The sequence below is a fragment of the Chrysochloris asiatica genome, unplaced genomic scaffold (genome assembly GCF_000296735.1).
Source record: "Chrysochloris asiatica unplaced genomic scaffold, ChrAsi1.0 scaffold00132, whole genome shotgun sequence".
Lineage (NCBI taxonomy): Eukaryota > Metazoa > Chordata > Mammalia > Afrosoricida > Chrysochloridae > Chrysochloris > Chrysochloris asiatica.
The window spans coordinates 6,984,555-7,008,382 of NW_006408650.1; the positions used below are offsets into that span (position 1 = coordinate 6,984,555).

General features: G+C 46.2%; 1 protein-coding gene across 1 annotated transcript in view; it reads right to left on the bottom strand.

Moving 5' to 3' along the window:
* Positions 1 to 23,828, bottom strand: part of SAP30BP (SAP30 binding protein) — a 42,832-nt gene that overhangs the window by 14,543 nt on the left and 4,461 nt on the right. Inside the window, exon 3 of the mRNA XM_006869575.1 lies at positions 22,528 to 22,575. Within this exon, the coding sequence (XP_006869637.1) occupies positions 22,528 to 22,575 (48 nt within the window). The remainder of the gene's footprint in view (positions 1 to 22,527; positions 22,576 to 23,828) is intronic.

Genomic DNA, 23,828 nt, shown 5'->3' on the forward strand with positions numbered 1-23,828 from the left:
TGGATGTAGGTCATCAATGGCGCTGGGCATCTGTGAAAATGAAGCTGCAGCATTACTAACTTCCCATGCCCAAGAACTAAGCCATGAAGGCCTGATGGCCCAGAGCAGTCAATGTGCGCATCGGAGGGAGACGAGGACCTAGAGACTCCAGAGCCAGAAAAGCTTCCAATGGAAGAGTGAGCTTCTTGAAGCCTTTCGTCTTGTTGGAGCAGGCAATGTTGAGAGGGGCAGGATCCCAACAGAGGCCACCAAGGTTTACAGTGCCCAAGGATCTCAGCGCTGCCAGGCCACTAATGAGGAGGAAAGAAAGGCTCTGGACAGGTCTCCTTTGGTGCCAAGAAATGGACCCCAGTTGTAGCCCCCAACTCTCCACCAGGCCCACCCTCTCCATCTTCTCCTGCAGCCTCCTCCAGTTACTGATGTCATCCTGTCACCTCATGAGCGCCCCTTTTGTATGCAAGACATCGATGGAACGGGAATAAGTGTTCCCCTATAGAACTCATTATCTTTTTTCTTTTATTTCCCTACCTAAACTGTTTTAAGGACTGCTTCTTTAGTGTGTTTTTCCCAGTACTGTATGTTTATTTATAGATTCTATCTTTTCAGCACAGTGATGACGTATGTAGTTACTTTGATTTATTGTTGTTGTTAAGTGCATTGAGTTGATTCTGACTCGTTGCCACATCGTATAGGGTTTTGAGGCTTTAAATCTTCACAGGCATAGAAAGCCTAGTCTTTCTCCAACAGAGTGGTTGGCAGGCTTGAACCCCAGACCTTGTGGTTCGCTGTCCAGCGCCTATCATATGGAGCCAACGTGCTCCCCACTTGCATTATTATTGATGTTTTAGGGTATTTTGAAGTGTGAACATTTTATACATGTTGTTGTTTGCTAAGTACTGTTAACTTGGTTCCAACTCAGTGACCCTCCCTGTACAGGTTTCTGAGGAGTGACTAGTGGATTTCAACTGTCAACCCTGGGGTTAGCATTCCAGTGTTTATCCTATAGTGCCACGCTGGGATTCCTTTATAAACATGCTGTTGTTACGTGCCGTTGAGTTGGTTCCGACTCACAGTGCACAACAGAATGAAACACTGCCTGGTCCTGGGCCAGTCTCACAATCATTGTTATGCTTGAGACCACTGTTGGCCACTGTGCCAATCCATCTCCTGTGGAGGTCTTCCTTTTCTTTTCCCCGACCCTCCATTTACCAAGCATGATGTCCTTCTCCAGGGACTGCTCCCTCCTGAAAATATGTTCAAAGTATGAGAGACAAAGCCTCACCACCTTAACTTCTAAGGAGCATTCTGTTTGTACTTTTACCAACACAGCTTTGTTATTCTGGTAGTCTGTGGTACTTTTAATATTATACTCCAACACCATAATTCAAATGCTTGATTAATCTGCAGTATTCCCTATTCATTGTCCAATTTTCACATGCATATGAGGCTACTGAAAAATTAGTCCTCAAACTGACATTGTCGCTCTTCAACATTTCAAAGAGCTCTTGTGAAGCAGATAATACTTAATGGTATACATCGTTTGATTTACCAGCTGCTACTTTCATTGAGTGTTGATAGTGGATCCAAGCAAAATGAAGTCTCTGATAACCTCAGTCTTTTTTTCACTTATCATGATGTTATTTATTGGTCCAGCGGTGAAGACTTTTGTTTTTATATTAAAGTGCAACCCATATTGAAGGCTGTGGTCTTTAATGTTTATCAATAAGAATTTTAAGTCCTTTCTGCTTTCAGCAAGCAAGGTTATGTCATCTGCATATTGCAAGTTGTTAATGAGTCTTCCTCCAATCCTGATGCCATGTGCTTCTGTATGTACTCCATCGTCTCAGATTATATGCTCAGCATACAGACTGAATAAGTATGGTGAATGGATACAACCCTGGTACACACCTTTCCCAATTTAAAACCACTCAGCGTCCCCTTGTTCTGTTTGAATGACTGCCTCTTGGTCAGTGTACAGGTTTCTCATAAGCACAATTATGTATTCTGGAACCCATTTTTTGCATTGTTATCCATAGCTTGTCATGATCCACACAATCAAAAGCCTTTGCATAGTCAATAAAGCACAGGAGGTGGCACCTAACAATAACAAACGTCTTTCAGGTATTCTCTGCTTTCAGTTAAGATCTATCGGACATCAGCAATGATATCCCTGATTCCATGTTCTTGTCTGAATCCAGCTTGAACAACCTTTGACAGTTTTCTGTCAATGTACTGTTGAAGCCATTTTAAAGTCATCTGTAACAAAATTTTACTTGCATGTGATATTAATGATACTGTCTGATGATTTCTACATTCCGTTGGGTCAACTCTCTTTGGACTGGTCACAACCATGGATCTCTTCCAACTCGCTGGCCATGTAGTTGTACTCCAAATTTCTTGGCAGAGATGAGTGAGGGTCTCTAGTGCTTCATCAGTTTGTTGAAAGATTTCAGTTTGTATTCCACCAATTCCTGGAGCCTTGTTCTTTGCCAATGACTTCAGTGCACCTCAGACTTCTTCCATCAGTACCACTGGCTCTTGAAATGGTTGAACATCCATCATTTCTTTTTAGTACAGTGACTAGGTGTATTCTTTCCATCTTTTTTTGATATTTTCTGTATTTTGCCCGTAGAATCCTTCAACAGTCAAAGTTTGAATTTTTTTTTTCAGTTCTCTCAACTTGAGAAATGCTGAGCGTATTCTTTGCTTACCATAGAAAGGTAAATATATACACTAAAGCAAAGACTTGACTAACTGACGCCAAACAGGAACTGTAAGTACCTGTTCCGACTTACCTACAAATTCAACTTCAAGGCAGACTTAGAAATGGATGCTGTCTGTAACCCAGGGACTGCCAGTGAATGGATTCTGACTCACCATGACCCTATTATGACCCTATTACAGAGTAGAATCATAGGGTCCTGCCCCACAGGGTTTTCCAGGCTATGATCTTTTCAGAAACAGACTGCCAAATCTTTCTCCCGAGTAGTGGCTGGTGGGTTTGAACCATTGACCTTTCAGTTAGCAGCCAAGCATTAGCAGGTGTACCACCAGGGATCCTTTGTTTTAGACATTCAAGGGGGCTGCAGAAAATGTGTAGAAAAATTCCATTATCTGGTCATTCCAGTTTCCCACGACCTTTTGGAAGCTCCCTTGTACTTAGCACACACACAACAACTCCAAGAAACAAAGAGCAAAACCAGGGAAGCAGAAAACACAATTCAGGACCTCCCGACAGATGCCATGTGAAGAGATGGAAACAGGTTGGAAGCACGAGAGCTATTCTAATGCTGGCCTCGTCAGAGTCACACTCTAGGAGATCAGGACGCCCTGAATAACCCAAGCTGTCACCTGAGACTACAACCTTCCAGCTAGAACAGGAGATAGCTGCAGCAGGCCGGGCTGCCCCTGGACAAGGACAGTGTCACCACCTGTCCATTCTCCTTTCTTAGTCAATGGTGGCAGAAATGTGCAAGCACAAGTAACAGCCATGGCTGGAGGTTGGGGTTGGGGAGGGGGATCAGCCTGGCCAAGACCTGGAATGTGGTTCTCCTGCCGGGAGTATAAAGTCCAGATTCCAGTGAAGCAGAGGAAGGAAGTATCAACAATATGGATGCCTGTTGCTGGATCAGCTGGGAAGACCCACTCAGCAGAGAAGCTTGGTTCTGGGGAGAGAACAGAGGTTTATTTACAGACAACAATGCTTTCCAAAGCCTTCCTGGAACCAGCCCCACAAGGCACACACAAACGGCAGCATCCAACCCAGATGAGATCACAGTAACATTCGATTCTGCAGAGCCTCAATGCAGTGCCTTCTTCCCATTTGGGGGCCTCTGCTCAGAGGCCACAGTGTAGCTCCCAGGATGTGTAATTAACCCTAACCTGGTGGGTCACTTTCAGCCAAACAACAGACTAACACTCCTCAAAACAACTAACCATGTAAGACCAAATAGGCTGCATGTGCCCCCAAACGATGCTTAGGAAGCAGGAAGGAGCAGGAAAACTAGGCAGACGGAAAGGAGGAACCCAGGGAGGAGGTGGCAAGAACACTGCTGACTGAGGAAACTGCAGGGATGTTATGAAACAGAACGTATATCAACTGAATAGAAAACAAATTTGCTCTGGAACTTTCACCTAAAGGACAGTAAAAAAAAATTTAAACAAAACAAAAACAACCTCCAAGGTCCAGAATCAAATGATCCTGCTGTGACAAGAGAGCTGGTTGAGGGCGTGGACGGAAGGTGGGAGACATGCCCTGAGTGGGCCTGGATAGCCAGCACGCACAGGAGGGCCCTGGAGAAAGCCTATGGCCAGCATGTTTCCGTCAGTTGTATCCTGTTGGTTGGGACAGGGCCGTTGCCACGGGCACCCTGACTGCCTGAGGATGGAAACACTCAATGTATCTGAAAAATGGGAGGAAGCTGGTGGGGCCACTTTGGAAGCAATGAAACTGCCTCTGCTCGCAGACAGCCTGCTGACAGGAAGGCTCAAGCTCCCCAGGCAGAGGTTTTTACAGGAGTAAAAGACACATGAAGCTGGTCCTAGAATCAGTCTCGGACATGGACGAAAAGGCAGAGAAGGAGAAGGCAAAACAGTCCCTTTCTTGAGCTGAAAAGTCAGACAGGAACAAAGCCGCCGTCATTCGGCGTGACTGTTTATGTTCCTGCCACACAAGGCATGTTCAGACCAACCTGTCTTTGAGGCCAACGCAAACACTCTGGCCCGGAAGCTTTTCCAACGATGAGATTTCTGTTATCTGACTCTTCCACATGTAAGCTGAGATTAGACAGACGTGAAGACAGTGAGTTTTTAAAAAGTTGTACAGAAAGATGTTCACAGAGGGCGAGGGCATCTTGTCGGGGCAACAGGGGTGAGGCAGCTGCACCCCAAGGATGGCATAAATCCTTAGAGTAGCTTGGGCTACATTCTTCTCTGAAAGGCTTCCCATAAGAAAAGGGTCTCTCTGCTTCAAGCTTGGAGGCTTTATGAGGCCAGAGACAGCGTAAAGTGAAGTCTCTGAAGTATACCTTGTGTTGCTGGCGCCCTGGACACACAGTCACCAAGTTAGAAAGCATCATACCCCTGGACACACGGTCACCAAGTTAGAAAAGCATCACGTCCCTGGACACACGGTCACCAAGTTAGAAAGCATCACGCTCCTGGACACACGGTCACCAAGTTAGAAAGCATCACGGCCCTGGACACACGGTCACCAGTTAGAAAGCATCATGCCCCTGGAGGGGTCAGTGGTTAGTTGAGAGCCTGGGTTAGTAGCCGGGGAAATTTTAACAGAAGCCTCAGGATATTAGGGCCATTCCCATGAAAACCAGTCCTCATCTCCACACTGCTGGGAAGGAGAACAGCCACCGGGCCAGAAGCCAGGCAAGTGACTGAAGAGACCCTACTCAGAAAAAAACGTATCTAAGTCCAAGTCAGAAAGACAAATGGAAGCCAGAAATCACACAGCAGCAGTACTGCAAGGAAGGTGGACAAAAACACAGAATGAGGGAAGGTGGAGGCAGGCAGAACTACACTATGTTTGTATACAAGTAATACACATTATGTAGGTTTTTACAAATAGCATAACCCCCTTGGGATTTCTTCTTTTTCTATGGGCAGCTGTGCACATTATACACGTGGGTGTGTTATTTGCGGGGGGGGGGGGGGGAAATACGGTAATTTCAAAAAGATGAATCCCAACTGTGGGAGGAGGCTTCCAGCCACACCTCAGTTAGCAATCTGTGGCATGTGGCCCCAAAGGGAAGGCAAGATGTTAGGGCTTGTACTTCGGAAAGGAGTGTGGACGGGGCAAGCAGCAGTTCCTTCTCAACTGTAGAGCCATTCAGGGGTGGGTGGGGCTTCTGCTGATGTTTTCTGGGAGCAAGTACAGTCAGGAAGGCCCCCTGGCAGGGTGGTGGAGCCAAAGAGGAGGGGTCTGAGGCAGAACACAGTTGTTTTTCCCTTTGCAGGTCTCAGCGCCCACCACTTACCAAGTTTCCACCATTACAATGGCCACTGGGACCAGACCAAGACCTCAGAAGTAGGGGCTGGTGTGAGTCCCCAAAGGCGGGACAACAAACCAGTCTTGGCTTCCTTTTCACCCAGACAACAGAAGAGCGACAACCCAGGCTGCCCTGTCTGCTGCTCAGACTGGCTCACCACCCAGCTACACCCCTAGATCCAGTTTGGGGTCGGCTCTCTCCAGCACAGCCACTCCACAAGTTCCCAGGAAGTCCCTATCTTCCCATTGCTTGCTGAGGCCAAGTCCTAAAGAAGGCCAGCCATTGTGTTGTGAGTCAGGAAGGGCCACATGCCAGGCAGGGCTGGGCATGCTCAACAGTTCAACGGCCACATGACCATTTCCAGTGGTAGGTGAAGAATGGATGGCCAAAAACCCAGCAAGAGTCAAGTGTCATTTCCTTCTTCTTGGTTCTAGATGAGTCATGCTGTGAGTCTTTTCAATCAGCACTCAAATCTTAAGTTCAAGGGGTGTGGAGGCAGAACATGGGGGCAGGTGGGATAGGAGCGGGATAAAGCATATATTTTCCCACTCACAAAAGCACACTCTCAACACAGAACTCACTCCAAAAGCTTCTGTGTACCAACATACATTATGGAAGTCTCACAATGATCATGTGAGGCAAGCGTTAGTATTCCCACGTTGTAGATGAGCACACTGAGGCAGAACACAAGCAAGCAGCTTCTGCACTAAATGGCCATGTTGGAACTTGGCCCAAGTCAGTCTACTCCAAAATCTAGGTATCCCACCGCCCAACTTCCCACTTCCTCCCTCTGCACTTGTTGTTAAGTGCCGTCTAGTCAGTTCTGACCCATAGTCACCCTGTACAGGGTTTCCGAGGAGCAGCTGGTGTGCTTGAACCACTGACCTTGCGGTTCAAACCAACTTTGCAGTCCAGCTCATTAACCCACAGTGCCACCCAGGACTCTGCCTCTGGACTAGGAGGCTGCAAATATTAACAATTTGCATGAAACCCTGGGTGAGCCACTGAGGAACCTAAAAACGGTCCTGCTGCTCACAGAGCAGGTGGCAAGTCCTCAAGTTAGAGGGAAAGCTGCCAGACTTACTGAACTTTGACTGCAATCAGGTTCTCCAGTGAGTAACGTCTCAGTTGACTGGAACGGAAGGGCTGATCCTGAAGACTGAATCATCTCAGTCCTTGGCCGAGAGACTTCCTGGGGGCTCAAAGTACTGCAACCAAACCTTAAGCCCACTAAACCTTTCTCTCCCTCCCTGGTGTACAAAACGTTGACTTCCAAGTGAATTTGGGTTTTAAAAGATGAATTCTTTCTTCTGACCCAGGTAAAAACATGGCACATTTCCTGTCCATAAGGGAATTGAACTGGGGAGAAAGCACATGTGTAGCATTTACTCTGGAACAACTCAAAGTCATCGTCAGATTTTGCTCCTGTATCACACCAATTCTGAAGAAGCCACCAGAAGGAATGAGGGAACAGGTGTGAAAAGATGTGTTGTTAATCACTGGAACTACCACCAGAACAAAGACTGGTGGGCTTCAGTAGGTTTTTGTATCATTCTTTCATTTGGAGGTATTTGGAAAAAACGTAATGTTTTATAAGTGCTTACTTTAACAATTTTATTGAGATATAATTCCCACATATCATTGTTTTACTTAGGACATACTGTCAGGAGGGACTAGTCACTGGAGAAGGATATCATGTTTGGTAAGGCAGAGGGTCAGAGAAAAAGAGGAAGACCCCCAGCGAGATGGACTGGCAGAGTGGTGGTGTCAATGGGCTCAAGCTTGGCAACAATTGTGTGAGGTTGGCCCAGGATTGGGCAGTGTATCATTCTGTTGTGAATAGGGTCACTGCGAGTCGGTACCAACTTGATGGCACCTAACAACAACCATTGTTTTTAAAATTTGATGCTTAATTTTGCACGTGTCATGTTACATGTGTAACTATACAGACTATACAAACACTGAGGATGTTACATGTGTAACTACAGTGGTGGTGGTGTGCCATGGAGTCGGTTCCGACTCATAGTGATCCTGTACAGGGTTTCCGAGGCTGTAAATCTTTATGGGAGCAGAAAGCCTCACCTTTCTCCAACGGAACAGCAGGTAGTTTTGAACTGCTGACCTTGTGGTTCGCAGCCCAGTTTGTAACCACATACAGACTATATAAACACTGAGGACATTATAATACAGGTGCAAACAAATCTGGGTGCAAAACATAGCGAAACCTTTGAGAGTAGGACCTCACCAGAACTACCTCGTTTTTCAGGGTCTTAAAATTTTCCATCTGCGAGAGGGTTCAATTGTATCACTTAGCTATCACTCACTTTAGTGGAAACTAAATATTTGCATTATTCCTTCTCTGCCAGCTTTCTGCCTCAGTTAAGGAAGATGGAAGACAAAGAATTGCTGTTAGGGTCATAAAGGAGCCCTGGAGTGATGTGGGTTAGGCCTTGGGTAAATAACTAAGGTGGTTCAAACCCACCAGCCGATCTGAGGAAGGAAGAGGAGGCTGTCTGTTCTCATAGAGATTTAGTCTCAGAAACCCTACAGAGGATGGCTATAAGTTAAAATGAACTCGAAGGCAGTGGGTTATGGTCACAGTACTTGGTGGCTTTTGCCTTTGACAAAATACTCCATCTTGCTCTAAAGATAATAATTCGACATTATCGAAAATAAACACACGCAATCTAAAAACAAAGGCCAGCTGAGAGGAGGGTGAGCCTCTGGAGAACCAGTGCCCTGTGACCCTTTCCTGGCCAGCACCTGGGGACACGGCTGTGACTAAGCTCAGAGGGAAGCCGGCAGTCCTGTGCAGAAATCATAGCTCCCCAGGCTAAGGCACACAAGGGACCCATTTCCCAAGGCCACACAGGACTTCTGGTTCCCACTCTTCACCACATGCGCTCGGGCACATCCTGCAGGATGAGGAGAACCTAGGCCCTTGGGTAGGGCAACCCTGAGCCTCTTCCATTCTGGCTGGAGGTCTGGAGGGACAGCTCACACTCCCATGACTCACAGAAGAGGATATACCATCAGCAGAGGCCTTGCAGAAGCTGGCACCTTGTTAGGTAGGAGCCCCTGTCCTGACAGATCAGCACAGAGATTCCAACCTGCAGTGGCTGGCAGCCTCCCAGAAGGTCTTCCTCCCATCAAGAGTCATCACTTAGAACTCCTGGAAAACAGCCTCCTTGGTTAGATTTTTAAAAAAGATCCACAACACTGCGTGGGGGAGGGGGAAGCAGGCATGTGGGAATTACAGTCACTTCTGCCCAATACAAATCTTTCACCTCAACTCTGGCAGGCGAAGACTCCGTGGGATTGAGAAACTTGATTAACGGATGAACAAAGGATGTGCAGGACAGTCACGGGGTAGTGGTGGTGGCAGAGATCCTTCCCATGGCCAAGCCAAGCCACCATCCCAGAACCTCGAAAGGAGGGAAAGTGAGAACTTACACCGACGGACGATAAGACAAACACCACTACGGTCCCCCAACAGCACTGAGGCACCCCAGCTAAGTCACACAAACGCTGTAGGGCGTAGAAGTACAGGGGAAACATAGCCCGATTTGACATCTGTCTGACACTGGCACAAATGTATGTGCCTTAGCTTTAGGTTTTTCAAGCAGCTACCAAGTTATGGGAGACCCAGGAGAGTACAAATGGTTCACACGCTTGGCTGTTAACCTAAAGTTGGTGGTTCCAGGCCATCGAGTGGTACCTTGGAAGGAAGGCTGGGCCGTGTACTTTCATGTAACTGACCACTGAGAACCCTGGGGAGCACAGTTCTACTGACACACTGGGGTCACCGTGGGTTGATGAGAACTGAAAGATATTTTGCTTGGTCTAGGACCTCTGCTGTGGCAATACCACTGAGACAAGAGAAGGTGGGCACGCCTGACCCACAGGAGGGAGAACACACAGACATGTTTGGTTGAAAAAGCTGAGCCAGTTTTACAGTATGAAGAGCATCTGCTCAGGCATTCTCTCATACCATTGGCACAACAGCCTCGTGTAGTGGGTATGGTTACCCCGCTGTCAAGGAGAGATCGAGAAAGGTTAAAGTCGCTCTCAGTCCAGGGTCCTGATCTCCAAGCCCAGAGCACTGTCCCCTACACTGGCTTCAAGTCATGAACTCCACATTTCAGCACTACTTCCAGGCACTAAAAATTTTAAAAATGCTTTCTTTGTACTTCAACTAGGGTTATGCATGCCTTTAAAAAATGCCTGAGCCGTTTTCCCCACCCGATGTCACCTCCTTGACCCTGAGACACCGGTTTGTTTTCAGAGGAGACTACGCTTAGGCCAGGAGGGCCTCTCTCCTAGGTGGGAGCCTCGCCTCCAGGCCCACACAGGCAGGCCAGCCCTCCCGGTCAGCTAGCAGCTGTGGTTCCATCTCTTTTGCTCTGGGTCATCAATCCCCAGTTGTTTTCAAAGGAAGGGTGTGTCAGGGGCCAAGTGAATGGAAATACCTTCATCCACAGGAACAGTGGGAGAGGAGAAAAAAATAAACAAGGGCCACCAGGGTAAAACAGGGACAAAAGAGAGTGTGCACAGGGAGGCTCCCGTGCTGTGGGTGACGGACGAAGTGGAGGGCGCAAGTGAAGGAGGGGCTGCCGCTTGTCTGCGCCCAGCCTCTGACCTTTTCTGGGACAGCAGTGCCACCTGCTGCTGAGTAACCAGAAGATGTGAGTGGGGCTGTTTACTGAAGGGAAGGATGGAATGGAAGGGCCAAAGCATCTGCTTCCTGGGGATGCTCACCTGCAACTCGCTGCTCCCTCATTTAGGCAAATCCAGGAACCGCAGGACCTGACTCGACTCCTGCCAGCCTGGGGGGACTTGCCAAGGGCTGCCTGGAGAACTGGGCCTGGAGGGGCTCTACACTCACACGTAACCCCAAACATCAGATGAGGAAAATCATTGCTATTTCCACAGTGTTAGTTTTCAACAGATGGTTAAGATTACTTCTGCTTACCCAAGCCCTTTCCTAGGAGCTTCCCAGGGGGATCCTGTGGTGGTTTAGTCCATCCCCAAACCACAGATTTCATTCATAACATTCTTGACAAATGGTTTCTCAAAACTTGTCTGAAGAACATACAGAAATGTGGCGCTGACAGCCTCATGAACCCACTTTTGTCACAGAGGTGACAAAACGTAACTCACTACGTGACAGCCAAGTCACTTGGCCCACGGGATTTTACAGAGAGCTTCAGTTCGACATCTGGCTGTCACTTCCGTCCCCTTTCCAGACCTTTAAATATCTGAACGCCAAGTTATCTCTTTAGCTCCTTTCACTTTCCCTCACTTTCCAATCGGTCGCTCTTCCCCAAACATGCTCACACAGAATCTAATGTCCTTGTTGTTGTTGTTGTTAAGTGCCATTGAGTCGGTTCCAACTTATAGTGACCCTGTGTAGGGTTTCTGAGGAGTGGCTGGTGAGTTTGAACTGCCAACCTTGCGGTCTAGTGCTTATCCTATGGCGCCAGCTTGGGGAAGGGGGCAAGGGAGGTACTCATAGGGTTGGTCACTGAAACAAACGTCACTGAACACAGAGACACTAGTTATACCAAGTCCTTTCTAACATGTACTTACTCAGATAACCACCTTCATGCACAAATGAGGCAGGACTTACTCTGATGGCTCCATTTTATAGATGAGAAAAACGGAGGTTTGAAGGCAGTGAAAAGGGCCTTCCCCAAGCAGCACTAGGATTCAAACCAGGTCTCTCTGACCCCTGGCCTTTAACCTCAAGATCAGTTCAAGACACCAGTGACTAACAGCTTCATGGACACTTGGAGAACAGTGTAAACAGTTATCAAGCGACAATTCAATACCTCTGACCTCGGGCAACTGTTTGATAAACAGTGGTTCTCAAAGGTGCTCCTAGGCCCCTGGGGTTCGAAAGGTGAAAACGGTTTTCTATGCAATTATAAGACACTGCCAGCCCTTCCCACTGTGTTGGCATTTGCACAGCAATGGTGGCTAACCATTCAGGTACAAATCAAGGCAGTGGTGCCAGGCTGTAGTCGTGGATAGTAGACTCTCAGGCTGAAAAAAACCAATAAAAGACATAAATCAAAACAAAAAGCTAACTTCCCTTGAGAATGTCCTTAAGAAGCAGTAAAAATGGGTAATTTTGAGTTCATCTTTTTAGCACTTGAAATGTTGCAACAGGAGGCGTGCACAAACCCGTCTTCTCTCTACCTGAGCACCTCGACAGTCTCAAGGAAGAGCACTTGAAGATTCGATGGACTTTTTCTCAGAAATAAAGGTAAAGGAAAACTCTGACAGCTCTGACTGTTGTTAAGTGTCATCAAGTCGGTTCTGACCCATAGCGACACTGTATAGGGTTTCCGCGGAGCAGTTGGTGAGTTTGAACTGCCGACCTTGAAGTTCAAATGGCTTTGCAGTGTGGCGCATTAACCCACAGCGCCACATCAGGACAGCAATGATTAGCAATGACAAACTCAAGCTTTCAAACAAAAAGGGGAATCTCAGAAAACGGTGCCTTAGTGGCTCAGTGGGTTAAATGTTGGGCTGCTAACTGAAAGGCAGGTTGACGGTTTGAATCCACTAGCTGCTTCATGGGAGAAAGATGAGGCTATCTGCTGTCTTAAGATTTACAGCCTAGAAACCAAACGGGGCAGTTCTCCTCTGTGCTCGCAGGCTCACTATGAGTCAGAATCGACCCAAGGCCAATGGATTGGACAAGCTGGACAGCCATCCAATACTTAATGGCTTGTCTGACGATGCTTTTAATAAGGATACATATTTTTTATTGTCAACATTGAGAAGATCTGTGTAACACAGTTAATAGTTTCCAAATCACAAATACCAAATGCTATGAAATCACATATGAGAAAAAGATTCACTTGAAGTGCAAGACCAATGGGTGCATCTTATGAAAGCTTCACTGAGAACTCAGAGTCTACACTGCAACTAGCCCTTCCTTAGGAGATCACCACTTGCTGAGTTTTGGTGAAGCATCAAAAATTTTCACAACCAAAACCATATCCCCCTTTCCCACTATTGAGCTGTATGAACCCTGATTTTCTTCACCTGCTTCAACCCAAACTGTGTAGTGCAATCAACCGACAGCATCAATCAAGCAGATGCGTCCAGCTGTATTCTACAGGCAGACCTCGGAGCCGTGGCAGGGTCGGTTCTGGACCATCACAATACAACAAATGTCACAATAAAGCAAGCCGCACGCCGGTTTTGGCTTCCCAGCGCACACTGAAGTTATGTTTACATTAGACTGCAGTCCATTAAGTGTGTGATAATGATGTTGTTAAGTGCCATGGAGTCAGTTCTGACTCACAGGTACCCTGTATGGTGTTCCCCAGGCTTTAAATCGTTGACGGAGCAGAAAGTCCATCATCCTGTTGCTGGAGCAGCTGGCAACCTTGAACCATGGACCTTGTGGTTTGCAGTCCTGTGCTTATAATATGGAGCTACCACACTCCTCTAAAAAAGTTTTGAAATATTTTGAGAATGACCAACATGTGACAGACATGAAATGAGCACAGGCTGTTGGAAAAATGGTGCCAACAGACTTGCTCAGTGAAGGATGGCCACAAACCTTCCATTTGTGGAAGTTCACTATCTGCAGAGCACACTGCAGCAAAACGCAGCAAAACGCACGGCTATATTAGGACCAAGCCAATCCACCAACCACCACCACTGAGTCAATTCGGAGACTCCCAGCAACCTTAGGGTACAGAGTCAACCTGCTTGCTTCTTAGGGGTTTCGAGACTCAATCTTTATGGGAGAGACACCTCTTCCCTCAAGGTGGCTGGTGGGTTAGCAGCCCAATACTTCACCAACTGAGCCACCAGGGCTTCTATGGCTGTATTAAATTAGACATTGAAGAAATTTATAAAATGATAAAAGATGTTACTCTTCGTACTTAGTATTTATTAATGAAGAATCACTTTTCAAAAATATTTGTGTACATAAGGCTCCCAGGCAGCATAGTGGTTATGTGTTGAGCTGCTACCTGCAAAGTCAGCAGTTCAAACCTACCCGCCGCTCTGCAAGAGAAAAATGAGGTATTCTGCTGCTGTAACAACCTACAACTTTGGAAACTCTATATAGGGTCGCTATGACTCCATGGCCCACCACATTTATGGATGTGTCATAGATTTATTACACAGACAAGAGGAAAATGGGATCCATTCAAAGGCTTGCTCGCGGTTACCATTGGCTGCTAAGTGAGGATGACCTCCCTGGATGCATTGTCTTCAATCATATTATCTGGTTCTTTTAAACTGTATACCCAAGGAGATACGATAGACCAGAGATTTACTGAAAGGCTTCTGGTTTGAAACCACCAGCAGCTCTGCGGGAGGAAGATGAAGTTGTCTGCTTGCACAAGGCTTTAAAGCCTTGGAAACGGTAGCGAGAAGTTCTACTCTGTCCTAAAGGGTTGCTATGAGTTGAACTTGACAAGACAGTGGATTTGGGTGACTGCTAACCAAAATTACTAGAAAGATAACCATGATTTATTTTAAATTTACTAACGCTTTGGAGTCCCGGCGTGGCGCTGTAGGATAGATAATGCACTGGACCGCAAGCTCGGTATGAACTGCAACAACAGCTTGTAAGGGAGTAAATATCAATATGCTAACACCACAATGAATAAAAGCTTTTTGGGGTCCTCAGTTTTAAACTGTGTAAAGAAACCAAAATGTCTGAGAAATGCTGTAGTAGAAAAGTCATTAAGAACAAAAAGAATTCACAAAACCCACCAACAGACCTTTCCAAGTCCGTGTAGGCCAGAGACTGCCATCTAGTGGAAATGGCAGCTAAGCCATCAAAATGTTTGCTAACAAAGATCCACATCAGTGACCTTTACTCTTAGAAACTTCATACACTTACAGCAGAGATACGTGCCAAAGAACACAGACAATTGTTAAATACTAATTTGGAGAAAACAGAGAAGTGTGCCAGGAAAGTTCTCGAACAGGTGTGCAGAGGAGATGGGGTAAACACCACCTGAACAGATCCAGACACACACGGGCAGGAGAGGAAGCAGGAAGAGGAGACAGGACGAGGACAAGGACATCTGAAGACTGTGCTGAGGACTATGTCCAGCCCCCAGAGGGGCCACAAGGAACTCATAATCCACACTACGACCCTGGCAGGCCTCTGGTAATTGCTGGGGCCCAAGGACCTCTGAGCTACTCTAAACCCTCTGCACTCACCATCCAGAAGAACAAAACCAAGTGACTTTGGAGGCTGAATGTGCTGTGCTGACTTTAGGGGGCTCCCAGGCAGGAACAGAAACTGTGCCATGAAAACTTACTAGGCTGCAAGAAGACACAGGCACATCACCAAGGAGCAAGTACTGACTATAAACGACTTTCTTTCCAACCCTGATGTGGGATTCAGAAAGAGTAGGCTGAGCACAGCAGACAGGCTCACAAGCTTCCGCGCGTTGTCCTCTTTTACCCGCCCCCCACCCCCCACCCCAGCCTGTTCTTTTTAAATGGCTCCCGGACAAGGCCCATGCTCTCCCACAGCCATGTCATTACTGTCAGTATCACTGTCCTGCAGAGGGGGGACGTCCAGTGCATGCTTCCTGCTCTCGCCAACCTCCCATGAGGCCGTCCAGCCCTGCACATCGTGCTGCCAAGCCCCAACATGTAACATTGTGTAACAGCCCTGGGCTTATTTATTGCCCACACATCCGAAATGCTAAGATGCAAGAAGATGAAGGCTCCTCACTGGTTGCTTGCTGGGACTGTCCCGATCAAGGCCAGCCTGCCCCTGTGCCCTCCACCTAGGAAGGAGTGGACAAGTTCTCAGGCCCAGAAGCCTCACTGAGCATAGAGAGCAACCTCACTGTGATCAAGTTTTCCCTCTCTCCCATGCACCACTGGGGCCAGAGCCTTCTCTCTTGGTAAAACTGCTCTCAGATACGTGACCAAAGCCTTCCACAGCCTGACGCAATGGTGCCCACAGCTAGCCAACCACAGGCCCCGCTTAAATCTGAAACAGCTCACGGCTCTGCTTTACAGTGCACACTGGTTTAGAGGATACTCTCACATCATTTTCCTAAATTCCACTAGGGCACCTTGAAGGCTTCTGTGGTTTCAAGTGGTTTTCAATCACGAATTTGATCCCTATTTCCGCAGGGTGAAGAAACTAGTCTTTCTCTTTGGCGGGGGGGGGGGTGGGGGGGGGGGTGGGGGGAAAGGTCCCCTACAGGAAGACTTCTGGTAAGATGGCGGACTAGGCAGATGCACTACACAGACCCTCTACAACACAGATGTTAAGTGCTGTCAAGTCACTTCCAACACATAGCAACCCTGCTTAGGGTTTCTGAGAAGCAGCTGGTGGGTTTGAACAGCTGACTCTGTGGTTTGCAGTCCAGTGCTAACTCTATAGGACCACACCAGGAGCCGGCCTCTCGTGTAGCGAGAGATGTGAGAGACTAAATAAAACAGACAGAGAGGAAAATTGTGGCATATGAACTTCAGAAGAAACGTTGGAGAGATGGATGGCGTGGTTGCTGGAAGGAGAGGCCACACAGGGATGCTGGGAAAGGGAGACCGACTGGCCAGATGAGGTTTGACCATCTTGTGAGCAGCTCTGGCAGTGAAGGGAGGCCTGGCAGAGCAGAATCGAAAGGGTGACAGGAAAGATGTAATTTCTTCTTTTTTCTCACACTCTCCTGGTGACCAGATGTGTGGCTAGCTCCCACCCTCATCCAGTCACAGCGCAGACCCTGCTCTCTGAAGTTCAGAGCCACACCAGTATGAGTTTAGGGCTGGCTGCGCTGTTTTGGTGTGCCGATTTAGCGTCTGAATTCAAGTGGGCTTGGCTCCGGACCTACAAAATCCGCAGAGCCACCAGAACAGCATTTAACCATTCACCCTGCCCCCAGCTTCCTTATGGTCCTAATAGACACTGAATCCAGCTCCATCAAGGACCCCACGAACTACCTCATGATTGAGTGCTCTGAACACAGATAACGCCAAGGCCAATAGAAACAACATCTAGGGCCAATCACATCCCTCTGCAACCACCTCATGAGCTCCTTGCATTGCAGGAGTGCACCAAAGATTTCTGCTCCCCAGGCCCAACAACTCCACTGGTTGTTTTTTTGTGTGTGTGTGTTTTAATGTTTCATTGTGAATTATGTGATAGTTTACATGGCAGAACATCTCTGACTGCTTCTCTGGGTAGGGTCCCATTCTCCGCTCTTTTCCCTTGATGGTCCCAGGGACCTCCGCTCCTAGACTGAAAAGTTAATCACTCCCCTCCTTGCTACAAAACATCTAAGTTTACATTTCCAACCTTCACAAGCAGTCCTGATAACAATTATTCACTACTGTATTAGAAAAGACCTATCCACATTTCCTTTGATCAGCCCCGCCTAGACAGATTGGATAAACTCAGTAGAGATTCTACCTTCCTCCATGCCCTCTGGATCTAGATTCCCTCTTGAAAGCTTGTAAGCCAGTCACTTCTTACCTTTGTAGCCCCCCCATTTTGGGTAGCCAATGTCCAAGTTACCCATCCCTGTCTACTCCGTATGGAGGGGGTGGGAATGATCCTTGCAGTAAAGACCTGTTCCCTCTTTTGAGCTATTGCATCCATAGCTGTAGGTCTAGTTCATCAAATTGTATCAGATTACTCTTTTTTCCTCTTCTTTCTTCTTCTGGTTGAGCTCTGATCATCCAGTCACTGAAGCCAGGTCAAGTGGGTATTATCTGCAAGTGTGAGTGTTCTTGTGCATATTCACTCTCTTCTTATCAGCTGGACACTTCACTCTCCACTCTAGTCCTCTGTGGCTATGTCACTGACTCTGGCACCATGAGTCCCCAGGTCTTGCCACACTGCTGGCCAACCAGGTCTCTACCTGGGTCCACAGGAGTCTATTGAATGTTGTAAGGCTTAGCTCGCAGCTTCATTGCTGTTTTTTCTTCTTTCCCTTATCAGTGACGAACGTGGTCACCAATCAGAGCGTGTATTCCCATTGAGTCTCAGTCTTGGAAGAGGGTTTGCCCTGAGGGGACCTGACACTTACCTTGATGTCTCTTGGGCGAGCAACTTCCATATTCTTGTAGTCATCTGTCGGTCTGCCTATATCGTTTTGTATTTTTCCTGTCGGGTCCTTCTTCCAAGAAGTATTTTCTGGGCGGTTCCAGGCTGGTCTGCCCGTCCTTTCAAGTGGAAATTTCCCACCTCTGCTCTGAAGATTCTGGGTGCTGTTCAGGATTCCACCTATAATCTTTTGTAATGCAGAGGTTCCGCAGGAAGCCTCCTTCATTGGGCACAATGTAGCTGCTTTTTAGGTATTCCAATCAGTTACAGGCAGAAGACAGACTTACAAGCTTTCTATGGTGACATTCCTGGCTATTCCTTTCTCTCCCCCTCAAGTGTCTATTTAAAATGTAATTGCAAGGGAAACCAAGATTCAAAAGACAGCCAAGCATCTTAACATTATTTCCCCCCTGTTCCCCATTCCAACAATATCTCAATCCCTGTATCCCAGAGCCCTGTTGTTCCAAGGTTGTGCATACATCATTCTTTACCTCTGTCCCACTTAGCCCATGCAAACCTGCCTAATTGTTCTCCCATCCACTTTGTTCTTCCATTCCCCTCCTCCTTCTTGTATATTGCCCCCCCCCCAGCACCCAAACTATCCTGTGTCTATTCCCTGCCCTGTGCTCCACCTTCCCCTCATCCCCCACCACCCCTTCACATCCCAGCAACCAGCAAAGAATCCTACCCCCCTTTAGTATGGGTTCTTTTTCTTAGTCTTTTACAGTAGTGGTCCTATGCAGTATTTCTTCTTTTGTGACTGACTGATTTCACTCAACATAATATCCTCAAGATTCATCCATATTATATGGTGGCTTGCAACTTCCTTTTTATTCTTCAAGGTAGCATAATATTCCACCGTGTATATGTACCACAGTTTAGCCATTCTTCAGCAGATGGGTACTTTGGCCGTCTCCATCTTTTTCCTATTGTAAATAGAGCTGCTATAAACATTGGTGTGCATATATATATACACGTGTTATGGATCATATTTCTTGTGGGTAAATACCAAGTAGAGGAATTGCTGGATCAAAAGGTATTTCTATTTTCAACCTTCTGAGGAAACGCCATATTGCTTTCCAGAGAGGTTGGACCATTTTGCAATCCTACCAGCAAAGCAGGAGTGTCCCAGTCTCTCCACATCCCTGCCAGCATTTATTGTCCTCTACTTTTTTGATCTTTTCTGTTATTGCTGGTGTGAGATGATATCTCATTGTTGTTTTGATTTGCATCTCTCTAATGGCTTCACTGTCTGTTTTTACAAAAAATATTTGTCCCCACAATACCCTGGAGAAAACTGACAATTTTAGCTCACATGAAGAAACAAGAGAGAATGACTCAAATAAATAACCTAGATGTAGAGAGAGAAAACATTTCTGAGGAATAACTAACTGAAAACAAATTCAAAAGAATGATATTTTGGTACTTTCAAAGGATTGACAGAAAAATGGAGGAAAGCAAGAACACAGGAAAACTTTTAGAAGGATTCAGGAAAACGCTACAAGAACAAACAAACAAAATAAATACAAATTTTGGAATATTACAAGACCCACACAATTAGATAGCCAGAATATCAGTACTAAAATCTTGGGAATGGATGATACAATGAAAACGGTAAAGGAGAAAATTCAAAGCAAGGGAAGCCCAAATTAATGAGCAGGAAGATAAATCTCTCAATACTAGTATGCTAGAAGGGCAATCAGAAAAAAAGAATGAAAAACTCTGAAGAAAGTCTAACAATTACGTGGAATACCATGAAGAGGAACAACTTAGGAGTAATTAGAATTCCAGAAAAAGAAGAGACAATAAAAAGCATGAAAAAGTAAAAGACTAAGAAAAAGAACCCAGACTAAGTGTGTGTGTGTTTGGGGGGGGGGCGGCACAGGGCAGGGAATAGACACAGGATAGTTTGGGTGCTGGGGAGGGGGGCAATAAACAAGAAGGGGGAGGGGAAATGGAAGAAAAAGGCAGATGAGAGGACAGTTAGGCAGGTTTGCATGGGCTAAGTGGGACAGAGGTAAATAATGATGTATGTACAACCTTGGAACAACAGGGCTGATACAGAGATTGAAACATGGTTTGAATGGGTAAAGGGGGGAAAATAATGTTAAGATGCTTGGATGTCTTTTTTTTTAATGTTTTATTGTGAATTATGTGATAGTTTACATGGGAGAAAATTACCTTTACATTCATCCTACAGTATATCGTTTCATTGCCATGGTTACAATCCCCTCCATGCATCATCAACCAACCAAAGGGTATATACTCTGCATGCCTGCCCCCTGGTTCTCAGCACACAGCCCCTCTCCCTTTAAGGGTCTCTGGCTGTCTTTTGAATCTTGGTTTCCCTTGCATACCTTTATAAAATAGACACTTGAGGGGGAGAGATAGGAATAGCCAGAAAGCTTGTAAGTCCATCTTCTGCCTATAACTGATTGGAATACCTAAAATGGGGCTACAATGTGCCCAGTGAAGGAGGCTTCCTGTGGTGCCTCTACATTACATAAGACCATAGGTGGAATTCTGAACCCCACCCAGAATCATCTGAGGTAGGAAATTTCCACTTGAAAGGACGGGCAGACCAGCCTGGAGCCGCTGGCTATAAGAACAGAAGATACTTCTTGGAAGAAAGACCAACAGGGAAAATACAAAACAATGAAAGCAATCCAACTGATTACTATAAGAACACACAAGTTGCTCACCCAGGAGACATCAAGGCAAGTGGGTGGGTCCCCTCAGGGCAAACCCCTTCCAAGACAAAGACTCAATGGGAATACACAAGTAGACATGCAGTCTGACTGGTGATCACGTTGGTCACCAATAAGAGGAAATGAGGAAAAAACAATGAAGTTGCAAGCTAAGTCCTACAATGTTCAACAGACTCCTATGAACCCAGGTGGAGACCTGGTTGGCCAGCAGTATGGCAAGACCTGGGGACTCCTGGGCCCAAAATCAGTGAAATAGCCACAGAGGACTAGAGGAGAGGGAAGCGTCCGTCCAGCTGATAAGAATTAAGGGCATATGCACAAGAACACCCACACTTGCAGATAATACCCACTTGACCTGGCTTCAATGACTGGATGATCAGAGCTCAACCAGAAGAAAGAAGAGGAAAAAAAGAATAATCCGATATAATTTGATGAACTTGACCTACACCTATGGATGCAGTAGCTCAAAAGAGGAAACAAATCCTTACAGCAAGGACCATTCCCGCCCCCTCCATACAAAGTAGACAAGGATGGGCAACTTGGACACTGGCTACCCAAAATGGGGGTGGGGTGGGGCTTACAAGCTTTCAAGAGGGAATCTAGATTCAGAGGGTGTGAAGGAATGTAGAATCTCCACTGAGTAGTATCCAATCTGTCTAGGCGGGGCTGATGAAATGAAATGCGGATAGGTCTCTTATGATACAATAGTGAATAACTGTTATCAGGACTGCTTGCTACGGTTGGAAATCGGAGAGTGGGACCCTACCCATAGAAGCAGTGACGCCAGAGAAGGAGGCAGAGATGATGACGTGGAGAGATGGAGCAGTTGGGGACTTTAGACACAGAGAGGGAGAGGGACTGTGTGCTGACGACCTGGGGGCAGGCTTGCAGGGTACACCCTTTGGTTGGTTGATGATGCATGGAGGGGATTGTAACCATGTCAATGAAACGATATAAGATAAGATGAATGTAAAATGAATGTTCTCCCATGTCAACTATCACATAATTCACAATAAAACAAAAACAAACAAACAAACACAAAAAGAGTGAGCCTGGATCCTGTACGCTCTGCTGAGTCGTATACAATCTGTCTGGGCGGGACTGATGAAAGGAGGTGGGGACAACACTCATGTGATACAACAGTGAATAACTGCTATCAGGACTGACTGTGAGGGTAGGAAATGTAAAGGTAGACCTTTTGTAGCAAAACGAGGGGACTAGTTGATTTTGCAGTCCAGGAGCGGAGGTCCCTGGGACCATCAAGGGAGAAAAGTGGAGTGCGGGACCCAGAGAAACAGTGACGCCAGAGATGGAGGCAGAGATGATGATATGGGGAGATGGAGTGGCTGGCGACTCTAAACCCAGAAAGGGAGAGGGTCTGTGTGCTGACGACAGAGGGGCAGGCTTGTAGTGTGTACCCTTTGGTTGTTTGATGATGCATGGAGGGAATTGTAATTATGGCAGTGAAATGATAAATGATAAAGTTCTCCCATGTAAATTATCACACAATTCACAATAAAACATTTAAAAAAAAAAAAAAAAAAAAGCATGGAAGATGAGAAGATAGGCATACAAGAAACTGAACAAACCCCAATCAAGATATATCAAATTCTCTAAAATCAAAGCTTGTTTTATCCCAGAAAACGTACACAGGGTTGCACAGTGTTAGTGGAACAAACCTTGATCAGACATAGACACTGAGCCATAATATTAAAACGTCTTGTTTACATCCAATCACCCACCGCCACCAAAACCAAATCAATACCTTTGGGTCATCAGCCTCAGGTTTCTCAGTCTCTGAATCGTCATCTTCCTGCAGGACAAAAATGGACAGGATTAAGCTTAATGAAGTGGACTGAGCACTCTCATACACATTAATTAGGGTCCAAGCATTGAGTCCAGCTCTGTGGCCTGAGTCACCCCGCCCCTATGACCTGAAGTTTGGGAAACAGAAGGAGAAAAGATCTGAAAGTCAACACAGGGAAATGGTTACTGTTCAGCATTACAAGAGGTAGCATATGATCAAGAGTCAATGATACTGAAGGAGGAAGTCCAAGGTGCATTGAAGGAATTGTCAAAGAACAAGGCACCAGGAATTGATGGAATAAAAATTGAAATCTTTAAAGTTTTACTAAAGGTAATACAAAAACAACTGCAACCATACATTGACAGAGAGCTTCCAGAGGTCCAAGCCGATTCAGAAGAGGCTGTGGAACGAGGGATATCATTGCTGATGTCCGATGGATCTTGGCTGAGAGCAGAGAATATCAGAAAGATGTTTACCTGTGCTTTACTGACTATGCAAAGGCTTTCGATTGTGTGGATCATGACAGGCTATTGACAATATTGTGAAGTATGAGTATTCCAGAACACTTAATTGTGCTCATGAGGAATCTGTACCTGGACCAAGAGGCAGTTGTTCCAACAGAATATGGGAACAAATACTGAATGGTTTAAAATTGGGAAAGGTGTGGGACAAGGTTGTATTCTGTCACCATACCTATTCAACCTGTATGCTGAGCAAATAATCCGAGAAGCTGGGTTCTATGAAGAAAAACATTGCATGAGGATTGGAGGAAGACTCGTTAACAACCTGTGATATGCAGATGATACAACCTTGCCTGCTGAAAGTGAAGAGGACTTAAAACATGTACTGATGAAGATCAAAGAGCACAGCCTTTGGTATGGTAAAGGAAACAAAAATCCTCACCTCTGGACCAATAAACAGCATTCTTATCAATGGTGAAAAGATTGACGTCGTCAAGGACTTCATTCTTGGATCAACTATCAACACTCACGGAAGCAGCAGTCAAGAAATCAAAGGACGTATTGCACTAGGCAAATCTGCTGCACAAGACCTTTTTAAAGTGTTGAAGAGCAAAGATGTCAGCTTAAAGACTAAGGTGTGCCTGATCCAAGCCATGGTATTTTCAATAACCTCATATAAAGGAGCTCTGGTAGCGTAGTGGTTACAAATAGGGCTGCGAACTGCAAGGTCAGCAGTTCAAAACTACCAGCCATTCCGCGGAAGAAAGATGAGGCGTTCTGCTTCTGTAAAGACCTACA